Below are 14,659 nucleotides of genomic sequence, written 5' to 3' on the forward strand. Positions count from 1 at the left end.
ACAGCTTCATCTTCAAGAAACAAGAGTGTGTTTGGTAGTCTCACCTAGTTTAGAAGATGTCTCACCGTATCGCTCACTGTACTCGTTCAGCCTTTGTTTCAGTTCTGTGTTCTCCTTCTCCAGCTCAGTGTTAACCAATCTTAAGACAAGATAAACAACATTTCAGTTCCACAAGTTACGTAGTCCAGACAAAGCATACAAGATGAGGATGGGGAATTATTGCTATCCACCATCCAAGCACTGCTTTCTAAGTTTGGTTGCACTCTTGTATCAGACACTCAGACCACAGCATTGTTTATCTGGATCTTGTATAAATTATGTGTTTGATTGATAAACAGTGACAGTCATTGTGACTTACTAGCAAAGTGGGGTGCAGAGAACCTAACTTAAATTTTTATTAAAGGTGATCCAATACACGTCTTTTTGTCAAATTCAGTGACTATCTCCTGACAGACTGCTAGCTGTTCGTTGTGTGTGTGTGTGTGTGTGGGCTGAAAAAAACTGCTTGTACACAGCCCTGGCTCTGTAAATGAGGAAATAAACAAAGTGACCTTTTTTCGCACAACATTGGATTTCTCCAGAATCACATACCCCACCTTTACGATCATACAGTATATTATGGTTTGCTTGGTGATAAATCAATATTATTATTTGTCGTCTTAATTAGTGATTCCAAGCAAACTGCAATTTAAAGCTAAATTAGCCATTTAAGTTGTTCTACACATTTACAATGGTTTGCTTGATCTTATACATAACAGTGTATCTTTTGTATTATGTGTTATGTATGTATAAAACACTGCATTTTACATCAGTTTGATTTATATTGTATGTGTTTATTTGTCATATTGTAAATATATGGATATCAGAAAAGTGATATTAGCCATATTGCCCAGCCCTAATATTACTATATTATCACTAATGACATGAGTGCACATAGTTTAACGAACCTCATTGCCTGGAACTCCTTGGTGAGTCCTCCTCCTGTCTTTGCAGCGGTAGGAAATCTTTTTAACATGTCAACCTAAGACATGACAATTCCATAATAATTTAAATACATTTATACAACACAAAATATTGACAACTTGTTTGTCACAAACACAAGCTGAACAGTAAGACCAGCTATACAATAGAAATGCCAGACTTAAAAGTAGGCTATTTTCTTTCAACCAAAAGACTATTGAGTTGCATTATGGGAAGGGTACGATGCAGGGAGCTTTGAAGCTTGACTTACAGGGTTTAAAAGCATTGAATTTGACCATTATTATCTGTCTCTTGAAGTCCCTCAACTTTATGAGAGTGCAGTATTAAATTGCTGACGCACTTAAATAACATCTGTAATCGCAAAGTATACCTCAACACTAGGCACTTGTTGTTTTCCATAATACCCCCTCTTGAAATGACACATATGATTGAACAAAGCCAACAGGCCATCCAGTCTGGACCAAAGCAGTTTGAACCACCTGAGCAACAGACTGATATCACTATTGCTAGAGCCCTGACCCTTTTGTAAAAACTGAATAATAGCAAAATGTAACAAGAATAGTACAATAATTAAACATACTAAATAAAAGTATTTCAGTAAAAATGGGCTTCAGTAGTTGATTCCATATTTGAAACAAGGTTAGGCCAAATCACAAATTGGAAAATGCGATCCAGTCCCTCAGGAGCTGAGATAGCAAACCAACAGCAGTTAGCATGTACTTGAATGTTCTCATGAAATCAAATAGTGAGTTAGCCTGTACCTGATCTTCAAGTTGCTGGATGCTTATCTGAGCTCTCTCCTCGCGCTTGTTCACCTCCTTCAGCTGTTGTTTGAGTTCAGACAGACTGGAGGTCTTCTGGGAGAGCTCCATCTCCAGCTCCTTCATCTTGTTCTCAAACATTCTGTGGATGTAAGTGAAACAACCACTGGCTCACACTCTGTAAACTGTACTTGTAGCCTGCAGATTCTTATTGGAAGCCCTGAGAGGCAAGTGAGGAAAAAAAAAAAATCTGCTCTAAATTGTTTTCTCTCCTGTGTTTATGACTTAAGATCAGGTGAAAAGATTTTGCCAGGATAATTTTTCTAAGTTCCTTAAATTTTTTTTTTTTTATCAGGATCATTTTTCATTTAAGTGTTTGTTGTTATAATACTCATTTCAGCCACAAGAGGCTGAAGTGCACCACTACCCCGTGTTCTAAATGCATTCATGTTTTCTTTCAGATGAAGCGCTTATTGAAATACATTTCAAGCCAAAAGAAAGACAAGACAGTAATGTTACATGAGTTGCTAACACACAATATATGTACCTTGTGTTTAGAGTGCATCGAGTCATAGACACAGGAGGAAAAAGCCTGAGTTGGAAGGAGGTAACAGAGACCGAGTTCTTCGTTAATGCCTGTCCCAAATAGTGCTTCTTTCGATTGTTGATTTATGCAATTTGACAGTGATTTAAACTACTGTACACTCAGTTCATTAAAGCTTTTAAATTAGTTCTGAACACCCACTAAAATAAGGCTCTAATGGATTGGATAAAAAAAACTTTTCGCTGACCTTGTTAGCACAGACGCCTTCCCGGTCTTACTGTCTGCTCCCTCTGCAATGGGTCTGGATAGAGCTTCATGCAGTCGGTGCTTGGTTTCTTCCAGCTCTGCCTCGAGCTTGTCGTTGGTCACTTCCAGACTCGTCTTGGTCACTCTCAGCCTCTCTGCAGCTTCCATTTCCTTTAACAATATGAAACAAAAGAGTTTCCCCTCGGGGATCAATAAAGTATTTCTGATTCTGATATCCAGGTGGGATGACAGAGCATGAGAAATCCATGTTCTAAAAAAAAAAGAGACAACTTCTGTCATAAAAACAATTATTACCATCAAAGTGAAACTCTATTAAATATTACCAGAGTCAATCATTCCAACTTGCCCATATAAAGTACCTCTGGCCAGGGAAAACATCTTCAGAAAATAAATAATTCTAACTGCCATTAACATTAGAAACAGGTTGTGAAGGACATTGCATGCTTTGCCTAACATTTACTACATCTTGGACATGTAAGTTCAATTTTCATTGCTTGGTGACTGACAGTTTTTAGGATACAGAATCAACATTTTGAATCTATTTTACTGAATCTATTGACTAAATACTAAAAGATACCAACTTTTAAATTGAAAACATTAAACATTACTATGTTTTTCTTCAGAAAGTGCTTTTGAATATTTACATTTTATTGTGGAACTAACTAACTAAACAGATATGTAGTTACCCTTTTGATCTCCTTGCGTAGACGTTCATTTTCCATTACTATTTTCTCCAGTCCTTTAGTTTTAGATTCAAGTTTGGAACTCAGCTCAGCTTCACTTTGACTCTTCAGTTTCTCAAAGTCAGCCTAGAAAAAAAATTAAAATAATTAAATTTCAGCTATAGTAACAGAGCAGAGAAGTTAATAAACTTTTCCAACAGAATGTATATGACATGTGAGACACAATGAGGTCAACAACCTTTAGTTTTTCGTTTTCTTGCTCCAAGGTAGCGACCTTGTCTTGATTTGCAGGTGCACTGGATTTCTTTAGTGACTCATTTTCCCTCTGCACCCTCTCCACCACCTTCTTCATCAACCCAATGGTCTTCTCAAGTTCAGGTACTGTTTTACCACTGTGACCAGCCTGATGAGGAACACATTACAAATAATTTTCATTATATAAAGTTGGACAGGAGGTTGGAAAATAACATTTAAATGGAAAAACCTCAGTGGAGTTGCTGCTGTCCGTTTCAGTTTCTTTGCTATTTGTTTCTTATTAGATTAGATGTTTTTTTAAGGTCATTGGGAATTTGTTACCTCATATATGGACATGAATAGTTTTATTTCCGTGTTTAGTCATTTCTGAGAAAATAACCATGTGTATAGAAAGAACATAGGTGACTTTAGGTTCACATACTCCTCCACGTATATGTGTCAGCTTTTTCTCCACCTCTGCCTTTGACTTTTTCAGTGCGCTGCACATCTCCTTAAGGTCTGCAACTTGATTCTGTGAAAAAAAAAGAGAAATTGGATAAAATTATATAAAACACTTTCTTTGCTCAATCAACATTGTACTGTATCTTTAAAGTTAATGTCTTGTTGGGGTTGTTTTAAAGTTTGTGAAGTTATGATACTGAAATAAGTGTACAAAAAGAATACTTTTTGACAAAATGAATTAAGTCACATTTCATTAAATATTTTAATGAAAATAACTGTAAATGCTGTTTCTTAAAGCATAAGAAGATATACAATTTAATTAAGACAAAAACTCCAGCTCTCATCGATAGGTTTTAAAGGAATAGTTTGATATTTTGGGAAATACGTTTATTTTCTTTCTTTATGCTAAGCTAATCATGTCCTGTCTCCACCTTCATATTTACTGTACAGACATTTGCTCTTGGCAAAAAAGTAAATAAGCATATTTCCCAAAATATCAAACTGTTCCTTTAACATGCCTTACAGTCAGGACCAATATCAAATAATGGCATAGCACAACTTTTCAATTTAGGTTATGCATACCTTGAGTCTTGGTAAGTCTTTGTTGGTCTGCTCCAGCTGAAAGCGCAGTTCCAGGTTCTCAGAGGCCAGCTTGAGGTTTTCTTTTTGGAGGTCCTGATCTCTTTGTGTGGGAGTGCCAGTGCCTCGTCCTGAAGTCTATAGGAAGTTAAAGACACAAAATCAGCCACCGGATATAATAAATAAATAAATTCATTAATTAAAAGGCATGATGGGTATAACACTGCTGTGGGGGAAAATATGCATCTTCAAAAACAAAAGCTCTAAGGGTGTACAGGAAAACAGCTTTATATTATTTATATATATATATATATATATATATATATATATATATATATATATATATATATATATATATATATATATATAAAGTCATTTTATTGGGCTCATGTCTCTACCTACACACGACCACGGAAACCATTTGTCCGTAACAGACAATGCAGTGGAGGAAAACACTAACACACTAACAAGCAACTTGCTACCGCAATGCTATCACAGCACCAGTGGTGGAAGAAGTATTCAGAATCCTTTACTTAAGTAAAAGTACTAATACCACACTATGAAAAGTCCTGCATCCAAAACTATACTTAAATAAAAGTATGTAAGTAATTTCAGGGTGTTAAATAGTTTATTTATCTTAAGAAGTAAGAGAATTTTCTCAACCAAGTACCTCGAATTTGTACTTAAGTACAGTACATGAGTAAATGTACTTAGTTACATTCCACCACTGCACAGCACTACCACTCCAACTGGGTGACTACAGAAGCCTGGAGTACCTTCAGATATCTAAGACATCTGCTTTCTCGTGTTCGCATATGATCATCCCTTTTTTTACTAATAAATCTCTCTGGGTGTTTGCTCAGTATGGAGTCCACATCTGGTTCTGCTGAGCAGGACTGTTCTGGATTATCCTCCCCTGTTGCCACCTTTGTAGTCTCAACCACTTTCAGCTCAAACTGTTCCTCTGCCTCTTCTGGCTTTTTTTCCCTGATTCCCACATCATCATCATCTGTATCTTGATTATCTAGTTCACCAACATCCTCTTTAATCACAATCTCACTGCTGGTTGTTGCTGCAGCTGGCTCAGGGGATGCCATAACTGATCCTGGTCTTTCTGACGGGTCATCAGGCTCAGACTCACTTCCTTTTGTGGTCTGTGGTTCTTCCTTTTTTTCAACCACATCAACTTCAGAACCACCTGGGATGTCGTGTGTACTTTCTAAAATATCTGTTTCTGTCTCATCTTCTTTAATATGATCTCCAATTGTGTCTGCTGCTGTGTTTTCTGACACATCAGGAGTCGATCGCTCTTGTTCAGTGCAAACATCCTCTGCTCCCACAAAGCTGGTTTGAGTTTCTCTATCTATCTGGTTTCGCTTTGGCTCACTCTGTTGGTCAGCGGGGTCTTCAACAGCGTCAGAGCTAATAGAGCGTTTGTAAGGTTCTGCTAGATGGAGTGCTGCATTCCCTTTGCGTGACCCACGAGGAACATCAGAAGTGACAGAACAAATCCTTCTTAAAGCATGGGAGGAGGAGCTTTCTCCCTTCACAGAATGAATCAGATTAAATCCAGAGAAGAAGCAGATGCATAAAGAAAGAGAGTAAAGAATTATGAATACAGAGAAAAAAGAAGAAACGTTTTGGGAACAGAGACAAGTCATACAGGTAGTTGAAAATGTTTTGCTCAGTACATGTAGTGATATGTACTGTGGACTGCATATTGTACAACCTGCAATAAATGTGACGTCTTGTCATGTCTGTAATGTCTATATAGGGCTGAAAATAATTACAATTTTCATTATCACTCAACCTAGATAATTTTTTAATGAATCCATTAATCGTTTAGCCTACAAAATGGCAAAAACTAAAATTGTGAAAAAAGGCCCATCACAAGTTCAAATAGCCAAAGGTGATGTCTTCAAATTGCTTGTTTTGTCTGCAACAGTTGAATACCTAAGATATTCAATTTAAAACTATATAAAACAGAGAAAAACAGCAAATTCTCTCATTTCAGAAGCTGAAACTAAAGAATGTTTGATAAATTGGTTGATCATGTAAAGATGTTTATCTTTATTAGCAAATGTGCCAAAAAAGATAATTTTTCTGTCAATTGAAAAAATAAACTAATCCTTCAAGCATGTATATTATGTTACTATGTGAATTATCTGGATATTTCTGACAAACTCCTACACATTTATTACAATCATCATGCTCTGCATGTTGATGAGCACTTACAGAGGGTCTCGATTGAGGCTCTTTGCATATCTGGCTCTCTAAGGAGTGGAGTCTCTCCTCCAGGTAGCGATTCCTCAGGGTCAGATTCTCCATGGCGTCATCACGTGGTAAAGCCTGGTGTTGTCTGCAAGTTCAACAAGAAAATAGAAAAGTCTTGGTCTGGATTATATGACCCTATAATGAACCTCATCAATGAGCCTCTCTCCAAATGTTTTGGATCTGGATCTTCATCCTCCAGGAGATTCAGCCTCTGCTCTGGTCTCTCTCTCTTCCTCCCTCTATGTGTCTGTTCCTTTCTCCTACCTGTGTGAATGGTGTGCTTGAGTTTGCTCCTTGTGTGTTTGTGTAGTCTGTCCTCTTCCAGGTTCCATGGTGGAGAGGAGGTGGCTCAGGTCCTATCTATTTGACGACACCTGAAGTTGCTCGACGTTCTCCCGGATCCATATTATTCATATATGTTACAATCTATTCATAACTTTGTCATCATGATTGTCCATACTTAATACGTTATTTTATTATGTTGGTCTATACTGCACACACAACATCTATTGCATGTCTGTCCTTCCTGGGAGAGGGATTCCTCCTCTGTTGCTTCCTAAGGTTTCTTCAATTTTTTCCCTGTGAAAGGGTTTTTTTGGTGAGTTTTTCCTCATCTGAATCGAGGGTCTAAGGACAGAAGGTGTCGTATGCTGTACAGATTGTAAAGCCCCTTGAGGCAAATTTGTGATTTGTGATATTGGGGTATATAAATAAAATTGAAAAGGGTTTATGTAATAAAGGAATATTGGCCAAGATATTGTTATCAGTCTTTGTTGTTTGTTTGTTTGTTTTTTTTTACTTTCAAACACTGATATCACCATTGGCCTCAAAAAATCCAGTGTCAGTGTTCATAAAATGATCACATGTATCGAATAATGGTGATAAGATTATATAATATATAGAAAATAATTCTATAGCAGAAATCCATGAAATTTAGACATAAGATAAACATTTTATGGTCATTAATGTATGTTTTTATAGCTGAGTTTAGCCTCAGGGTTGTAATCAGCTAAACGCAACAGTAACACTTTGTATAAGCCTTACTTTGTTTCCTAAAAAGAGACGGACTGACAATCCTACCTTTAAAACTGTCACTCACAATGGAACCTGTATTGAGCAGGTCTATGAATACAAGTACTTGGGCATCTAGACTGATGACAAACTCAGCTTTAAATCATATATCAAAGTATTGATTTACAAACTCTTTGCATCAAATGTGCTATATAAATCAAATTGTATTGTCATTTTTATGAAAACTCATTGCACATTGTAAAAGGGGCCTCGTGTTCATCAGTGTGTTTTTACAAGTGCAAATAAAGGTTATATATACCGTATATTACTATGGAAAACATGTTACACAACTATATACAAGTATACTGAATCATCATGCACTTGTAATATCTTTAAAATAAGCCAAAACAAGGTACTAAAATCAGGGCATTTTGAACAAGAGCAATAGATTTCAATAGAAGACTGCTAGTTACTTTATGGTGAGGATCTGTGTCTCCAGGTCTGAGTTCTTCTTCTTCAGCTCCTCCATCTCCTTCTCTATTTCAGTGGATCGCACACCCACTACCTGATCAGCAGTCACACCTCGAGCCTTCAGCTTTTTCTGCAGTGCACTCTTCTCTTGCTCCAGTCTGCATACACAACAAAACACAGAATGCTTGCTTGCAGCTTGAAGGGCTGCCGGCAGCTGAAAGACATGTGGCAGTAGGTTTCCAGATCGACTTCTGTCACTACATGTATAACTTCCAGATAGAACAAAACAGTAAAGTACACTGATTTTGTCTTTATTAATTTCCAAAACTGCACTGTCAGCATTAGTACATAGTGTATACTTTATAGCACTGAGTGAGTTATCAGGCGCTTTTTTTTTACAAAATAGTTGAAAATAACTGACTTTTATGAAGTTTGGGTGGGATACTTGGCAATTGACCGATAACATGTATATATCTGTAAAACCTTCCCTCCTTGACAACTATATCCTCTTATTATTATTAGAGTTGAGATGATTAGAAAATTAATTTGTAACTATTTTGATAAACAGTTGATTGTTTCAGTCATCTTTCAAGCAAAAATGCAAACTATTCTCTGTGTCCATCTTCTCAAATGAAAATTGCAGCTTTTCTTTGTTTTATATAATAGCAAACTAAATATCTTTGGGTTTTTGACTATGGGTCATATAAAACAAGCAATTTCAAGACTTCACCGTTGGTTCTAGAAAATTATAATGGTAATTTTACAATTATCATTTTATAGACAAAATGATTTATTAAGAAAATAATCGGATGATTAATCAATAATGAAAATTCTATGATCTGAAATGACTACCAGTGTTGGATAAAGAGCTTTGCTGTGTGCATTTTATTAACATCAAGATATAGTTTGAAGTTTGCAAACTTCAGTCCCTCGTGCTGTCATTTGGAACTAAATGTTCCAAGTTGCCTATTGCAGCTTTAAGTTAAAGTAATTCTGTCATGTACAAAAAAGCAAAATCAAAGAATGCTCTGTAAACCATCCTGTATGGTCTACACACCTGGCATAGAGGTCTTTAAGAGTGCTGAGCTGTTTTGACAGGGATTCATTCTCTCGTTCCTTTTCCTTCAGTGCATTCTTCACCTTTTCCATCTTGACCTGCCATTTCTTACCCTCCTCCCAACGCACAATTTCATCTTTGGTCTGTCAGGAAAACAAGGCGTACATTAAGTGAACATGCAAATAATGATAATAATGCTAATAACAATAATAATAATACAGTAAAATAGCCGTAATATAAAATGTTTAATGTTGATTGAATTGATGTTTAAACCTTTCCATGATCATCCTTAACATTTTTAATTTCTGCTCTTTTCTCCAAGTCAGACTCTAGCCTCCTTATCTTCTTCTGCAGATTCTCGATGGTTGGCCCCTTCCCATCTGGTTCTGATTGGTTCTAATTGGCAAATGCAGAGAAAAAGGTTTACATAGCTCACTGTCTCACTTTCTCAGACAGTGTACAGTGGAGTCAGGCATTCTTTTCTCTATTTAAGTCAATAAAAAAAGTAAGGCACTAACACTACACAGGTGGAACTAAGGTGAATGATTATGATTTATGAACTGAATCATTTGTTTTATTTCAATCAAATCTGTTTGCATGTGTGTGTGGGTGGGGTGGGGTGGGGGGGGGTGTACTTTTTTCAGCTTCTGAAAGGGGGAATGACAGTATCAAGTGGGTATAAATATAAAATTAAAATAAGTGTAAAGTACAAAATGGATTTACCGGTTGATGATAAGTATGTACGGTATAATAATACAATGTAATAATATAAGTAATAAGTTGTAGTGCATGTACTGTCAAGTTAAGTGTAGCTTATTAAGATTATTATGAGACAGTGGATAATGTACAGCAGTAATAGAAGTATGAATAAATATCAATAAATTAAACCGAAAACAGAGTATATTGCACCGGAGTATTAAACAGAGAATATTGCACAATTATTTCAAGTATTACAGTGATGTTAATGATCCAATGTCCAGTTTATTGACTTAAGGTCATATAGACTGACACTTAGAGGAAGGAGTTAAAGAGTTTGATGGCTACAGGCAGGAATGACTTCCTGTGGCGCTCTGTGGTGCTTTTGGGGGTATGAGTCTTTCGCTAACTCATCCCCCCAAAATACACCACAGAGCGCCACAGGAAGTCATTCCTGATGCAGCCAAAGCTCTGAGACAAATCTGGACTTTTTAACTTTTAAAGTACATGCTAGGTGGCACTGGTCCAAAAGAATACCTGAATAATTAAATGAACGCTGATATTCACTGGAGGAGTTTATCTGAAATCTTAGAAGAATGTCAGATTCCATTCTTGATGCATTCCTCAATTTCTTTTAATTTGCTGAGCCTCGCAGGGTTTGCATGTCTTGTGTTATCATATTTCAGGGTCTGAATGTCTTGCCTGAGTCAGGGGATTCTGGTAATTTGTCCACACATGTTATGCTGACAGTGGCTGTCTCATGTGACTGTAACAGCAACTACAATAAGCTCCAGATCAAAAGTCAAACCAAGCTGCATGCTTCCTTACAAATCAGTAACTTAGTGTGTTATTCCACACTCTTTACAGATACTAACCTGAAGGGCGCTGCTAAGCCTCTTGATTTGCTGCTTAAGCACCTGGATTTCCTGCTCTCTCTCCTCTTTTTCAGTCTGCAGGCGTCTCTGGGTTTTTTGACTCCTCTGGAGGCCCTGGTTCAGGCTGTCCACTTCCTCTTTCAGGGTGTTCTCCTGGCCTCTGGCTGCTTTGGCAGACTCCTTTGCAGCTTGAAGCTCTTCATTAAGTTCTTGCACACGCATCTTTGGAGAAGAGGGATTTTCAAATTTAAAGGATAGGTCTGGTGATATTCTACAGTTTTCTTATTGACAAGGAATCCCATGAAAAGTCCAAAACCATCAAAGAATGGATGCTACTACCAAGTATTGTCTGTGTATCCAAAGCCTGACATATCTTATTCTCCTGTGCCAAAGACCTCCATTGTTGAATGAGCCACACAGTTACACTGGCTGACATGTTCCTTCATACCACAAACACGTCCAATGTAGTTTATTTTGAGTCAATCCCACATACACCGTCCTGCTGCCATAAATAGTCACTGGTGCCCCAGATGTGTATTAGTCCACAGCTGAAAATAGTCCCCAACAAATGCACTAGTTACGCCTGTTTCAGTAACATTGGCTGTTTAAGGAAATTACCTTTTTTCTACTTTCATGGGAACATTATTGACAATAACAAAAATACAAAATATAGCCAGACTTATTCTTTAATGTTATCATGACTACTTGCTTATTATACTGGTTAGTTATGCCCATGGAATATAATTGGCTAAAGGCATTCTATAATACCAGTATCTCCAAATATAGCAATCTGTTAGTATACTTTCACTTTATTTTTTCTTTCAACTGGGTGAAAATAAATCATGATAACTTTTTAAATCTATTGACTTTGCATATCTGACTGAGCCCTTAATTAGCTGTAAATGGTGATTAATGAAAGGAATAAGGGCCAGTTGGAGTCAACAAAGATGTCAAACATGCTGTCTGTACAAGGAGGCTGGCACATGCCATGTGTTCACCAACTTCACCTTATGATTAGCTACTATTCAGAAACACTAGAGACAGATAGACTGTGACTGACTGTAAATCAACATAGACCAGAAGTGTCAACTAAAAGTTGCCAATTAGTATTAAAGTGGGAGTAGATGATATTTCTGTTGCTTTATGGAATTATTCCTATTTTATGTAAAATATTTTTGAAATATTTGTGTGTAATCAGAATGAACTTACTCCCAAAGCTTTATGTGTGTCAGTTAATTAGCTTGACAGCTATTCATAAATGTCAGTAATGAAATACAACATGCAAGAAAAACAAGTGTTATTATGATAAAGGGGTCCCACCTTTAGGTCTTTGGTGTGTCTGTCAACCAACATCTGTACATTAAGACTCTCTTCTTTTTGTGCAGCACTGGCTATGACTTGCTGCTCTGCAGCAGATGTCATCTCTGCCCGCAGCTCCAACAGAGCCTTACTGAGAGACTGAGAAAACAGGGAGAGAGATGCCAGCTATGATAAATATGATGAGTGTAATGGCCATGCCTCATTTATACAGTTAATAGACTACTTCCTCTCTCCCACACTCATTCTTGGTATAAACTTGATAAACAACATATTTTTCTGTATGTGGTGGACAATTACAGAACTTGGCTGTACTTTTCACAAAAAAAAAGAAAAAAAAATTATGTACGTATCATTAAAAACGCTTTTGGCACAATTGTGAACCAAATATCCAGATCAACTGCTCTTACTTGTTATGCAGCTAAAAGGCATTAAAAAAGCAGTATTAATTCAAACTTCATTCAAGTTTCAGTACCAGCATACACTGGGTGAACAATATTTCCTACTGTCCACTGTTCACCCAGAATCCAGGTCAGGCTACCAGTCCATCACACAGCCAACACAGAGACACTCACTCGAGATTCATTTGTATAAAGAACGGCACCCAGCCCACCTGTCAGGCACATCTTTGGACTGGGAAGAAACAGAATCACCCAAGCGAAACATGCCAACAACAGACAGCATGTCCTCATTCCCCAGAAATGAATCTGGGTACTTTTGCAAGGCAACAGGACTAACCACTCTATGTTGCTCACCGTTATATCACAGATGAAAAAAGAACAAGTAAAGTACAAGTACAAAACTTATATGATAAAAGAACAACCTTGAGCTGTTTCTCTTTCTGGGTGAGCTGTGCTTTCAGTCGTTCCACCAGGTTTTTCATGGTGTTGCTGGGGGAGCGGATGTTGGCCTCCTTCAGGGCTGCCAGCTCAGTCTGCAGGTAGTTAATTTCCTTCTCCATCTGGGCCATCTGGCTCCTCTGATCCTCAGTCTCGCCAGTCAGAGCTTTCACCTGGGAAGCATGATACTCCTCTAGCCTGCAACAAATCCCCTCTGTTAGTTTGTTTTATAACATTCAGATTTTCTTAACTTGTGTTATTACATCATTTTAAATACTTTTAATGTGACTTTTAATTTCTATCTGATGGGGGAGTATTTTTTAACTTGCTTCAGGTCATTACTGCTGATTCTATACAGTGACCAAAATATGACCATCATGTGTCTCTTGTGTTCTGTAGCTTATGTGGTATGCAGGGAGTGGTCATGAATAGAGTTAATAAAAATCACACACATTTAAAGGGAACATACACCATCACTAATACATAAAAGTATGTATGCTTTAGATCACTGTTGAACACAGAGTCCAAGGCGAAGTTAGTAGAGGTAGTGGTTTTCTTCAGACAGGACAGTTGCAACATGTGCAGCAGATCACTATCATAGATCCTGACAGGGGAAACAATGTTCCTGCCTAATGTGAAACACTGTTACTTTAATACACACATTCTGACATTTTGGTAGGTCACTTTTTCCATTATATTTCATTCACTGGCAGACTGAGCAGTATTAGTTCCAAGCAGGATGACATTTCTGCTAGGTAAGAAGATCTCTCTTTTTGGTAGGCATTTATTCTGCCAAAGCCAGGCTGGGCAATTTTCCCTGGTTGGCAAGTCTACAATGTACGTAATCTTACTACATGTAAGACAATATTTCTATCAAACAGGGAGATATTTCTTGCATGCAGGTCTTTTTGACACACATAGTGATGTTTTGACAGATGTAGGGTAATATTTTTGCCAGGTAAACAGATTCAACCTGGTTGGCTAACATCAATGACTAATTGTCTATTTATTTTTTGCATAAATCAATTATGACCAATCAACAGTGATGGGATGTAAAACTGCTGAGATATACACTGAGTTGCCAGTTTAGTAGGCACACCTATCTACCTAGCTGAACCTAATGCAAGAGACTTGAGAGGTGTTGAATCAACTTGTCCTTTTAGAGGCTGTAGTTTGTAATGGAGTTAAATAGTACTGCATTATATTTAAAAAGTATTTATAATACTTTGTCCACCCTCATTCATGTCAATTGGTGCGTTTTCATGTGGCTGAAATGCCTTTGTCCCAGGTCTGACAGTATCAGCTTGTTCTATCTCTTCATTGAAGCTATATGGTGTTACACTGGGTGAAATAATCAAACCCAATATGCCATAATCCACAACAAAGAGCAGAGAATGTGGAACCTTGTACTATGAAACCTGTTCTAAAGTATGTGCTATCATTTATAAAGGGAACAAAGAAATCCATTGTTTCATAGTGAAATCTTAAACCCTTGAATGATATTTTATGGTAAAAAATGGTATTTGAGATATTTTAAATCATTAAAGGACTTCAATTTAGAACATATATTTGGGGACTTTTTCAGGCTTTAAGGGTACCCTTGTGTAG

The 14,659-nt window shown here is 37.1% G+C and overlaps 1 protein-coding gene across 10 annotated transcripts in view; it reads right to left on the bottom strand.

The window, feature by feature from the left end:
* Nucleotides 1-14,659, bottom strand: part of cep290 (centrosomal protein 290) — a 43,656-nt gene that overhangs the window by 1,611 nt on the left and 27,386 nt on the right. For 4 of the 10 annotated variants that reach the window (XM_044192467.1, XM_044192464.1, XM_044192463.1 and 1 more), the window contains 16 exons: nucleotides 13,036-13,249; nucleotides 12,216-12,353; nucleotides 10,896-11,117; nucleotides 9,598-9,720; nucleotides 9,325-9,467; nucleotides 8,270-8,425; nucleotides 6,747-6,870; nucleotides 5,288-6,055; nucleotides 4,515-4,649; nucleotides 3,913-4,002; nucleotides 3,475-3,639; nucleotides 3,240-3,362; nucleotides 2,534-2,703; nucleotides 1,743-1,884; nucleotides 948-1,021; nucleotides 45-139 (listed from right to left, as the gene is read on the bottom strand). In XM_044192467.1, coding sequence (XP_044048402.1) covers nucleotides 45-139; nucleotides 948-1,021; nucleotides 1,743-1,884; nucleotides 2,534-2,703; nucleotides 3,240-3,362; nucleotides 3,475-3,639; nucleotides 3,913-4,002; nucleotides 4,515-4,649; nucleotides 5,288-6,055; nucleotides 6,747-6,870; nucleotides 8,270-8,425; nucleotides 9,325-9,467; nucleotides 9,598-9,720; nucleotides 10,896-11,117; nucleotides 12,216-12,353; nucleotides 13,036-13,249 — 2,882 coding nt within the window. The remainder of the gene's footprint in view (nucleotides 1-44; nucleotides 140-947; nucleotides 1,022-1,742; nucleotides 1,885-2,533; nucleotides 2,704-3,239; nucleotides 3,363-3,474; nucleotides 3,640-3,912; nucleotides 4,003-4,514; nucleotides 4,650-5,287; nucleotides 6,056-6,746; nucleotides 6,871-8,269; nucleotides 8,426-9,324; nucleotides 9,468-9,597; nucleotides 9,721-10,895; nucleotides 11,118-12,215; nucleotides 12,354-13,035; nucleotides 13,250-14,659) is intronic. The other 6 variants (XM_044192470.1, XM_044192471.1, XM_044192468.1 and 3 more) reach the window with 4 other exon arrangements.

Source organism: Siniperca chuatsi, linkage group LG4 (genome assembly GCF_020085105.1).
Source record: "Siniperca chuatsi isolate FFG_IHB_CAS linkage group LG4, ASM2008510v1, whole genome shotgun sequence".
Classification (NCBI taxonomy): domain Eukaryota; kingdom Metazoa; phylum Chordata; class Actinopteri; order Centrarchiformes; family Sinipercidae; genus Siniperca; species Siniperca chuatsi.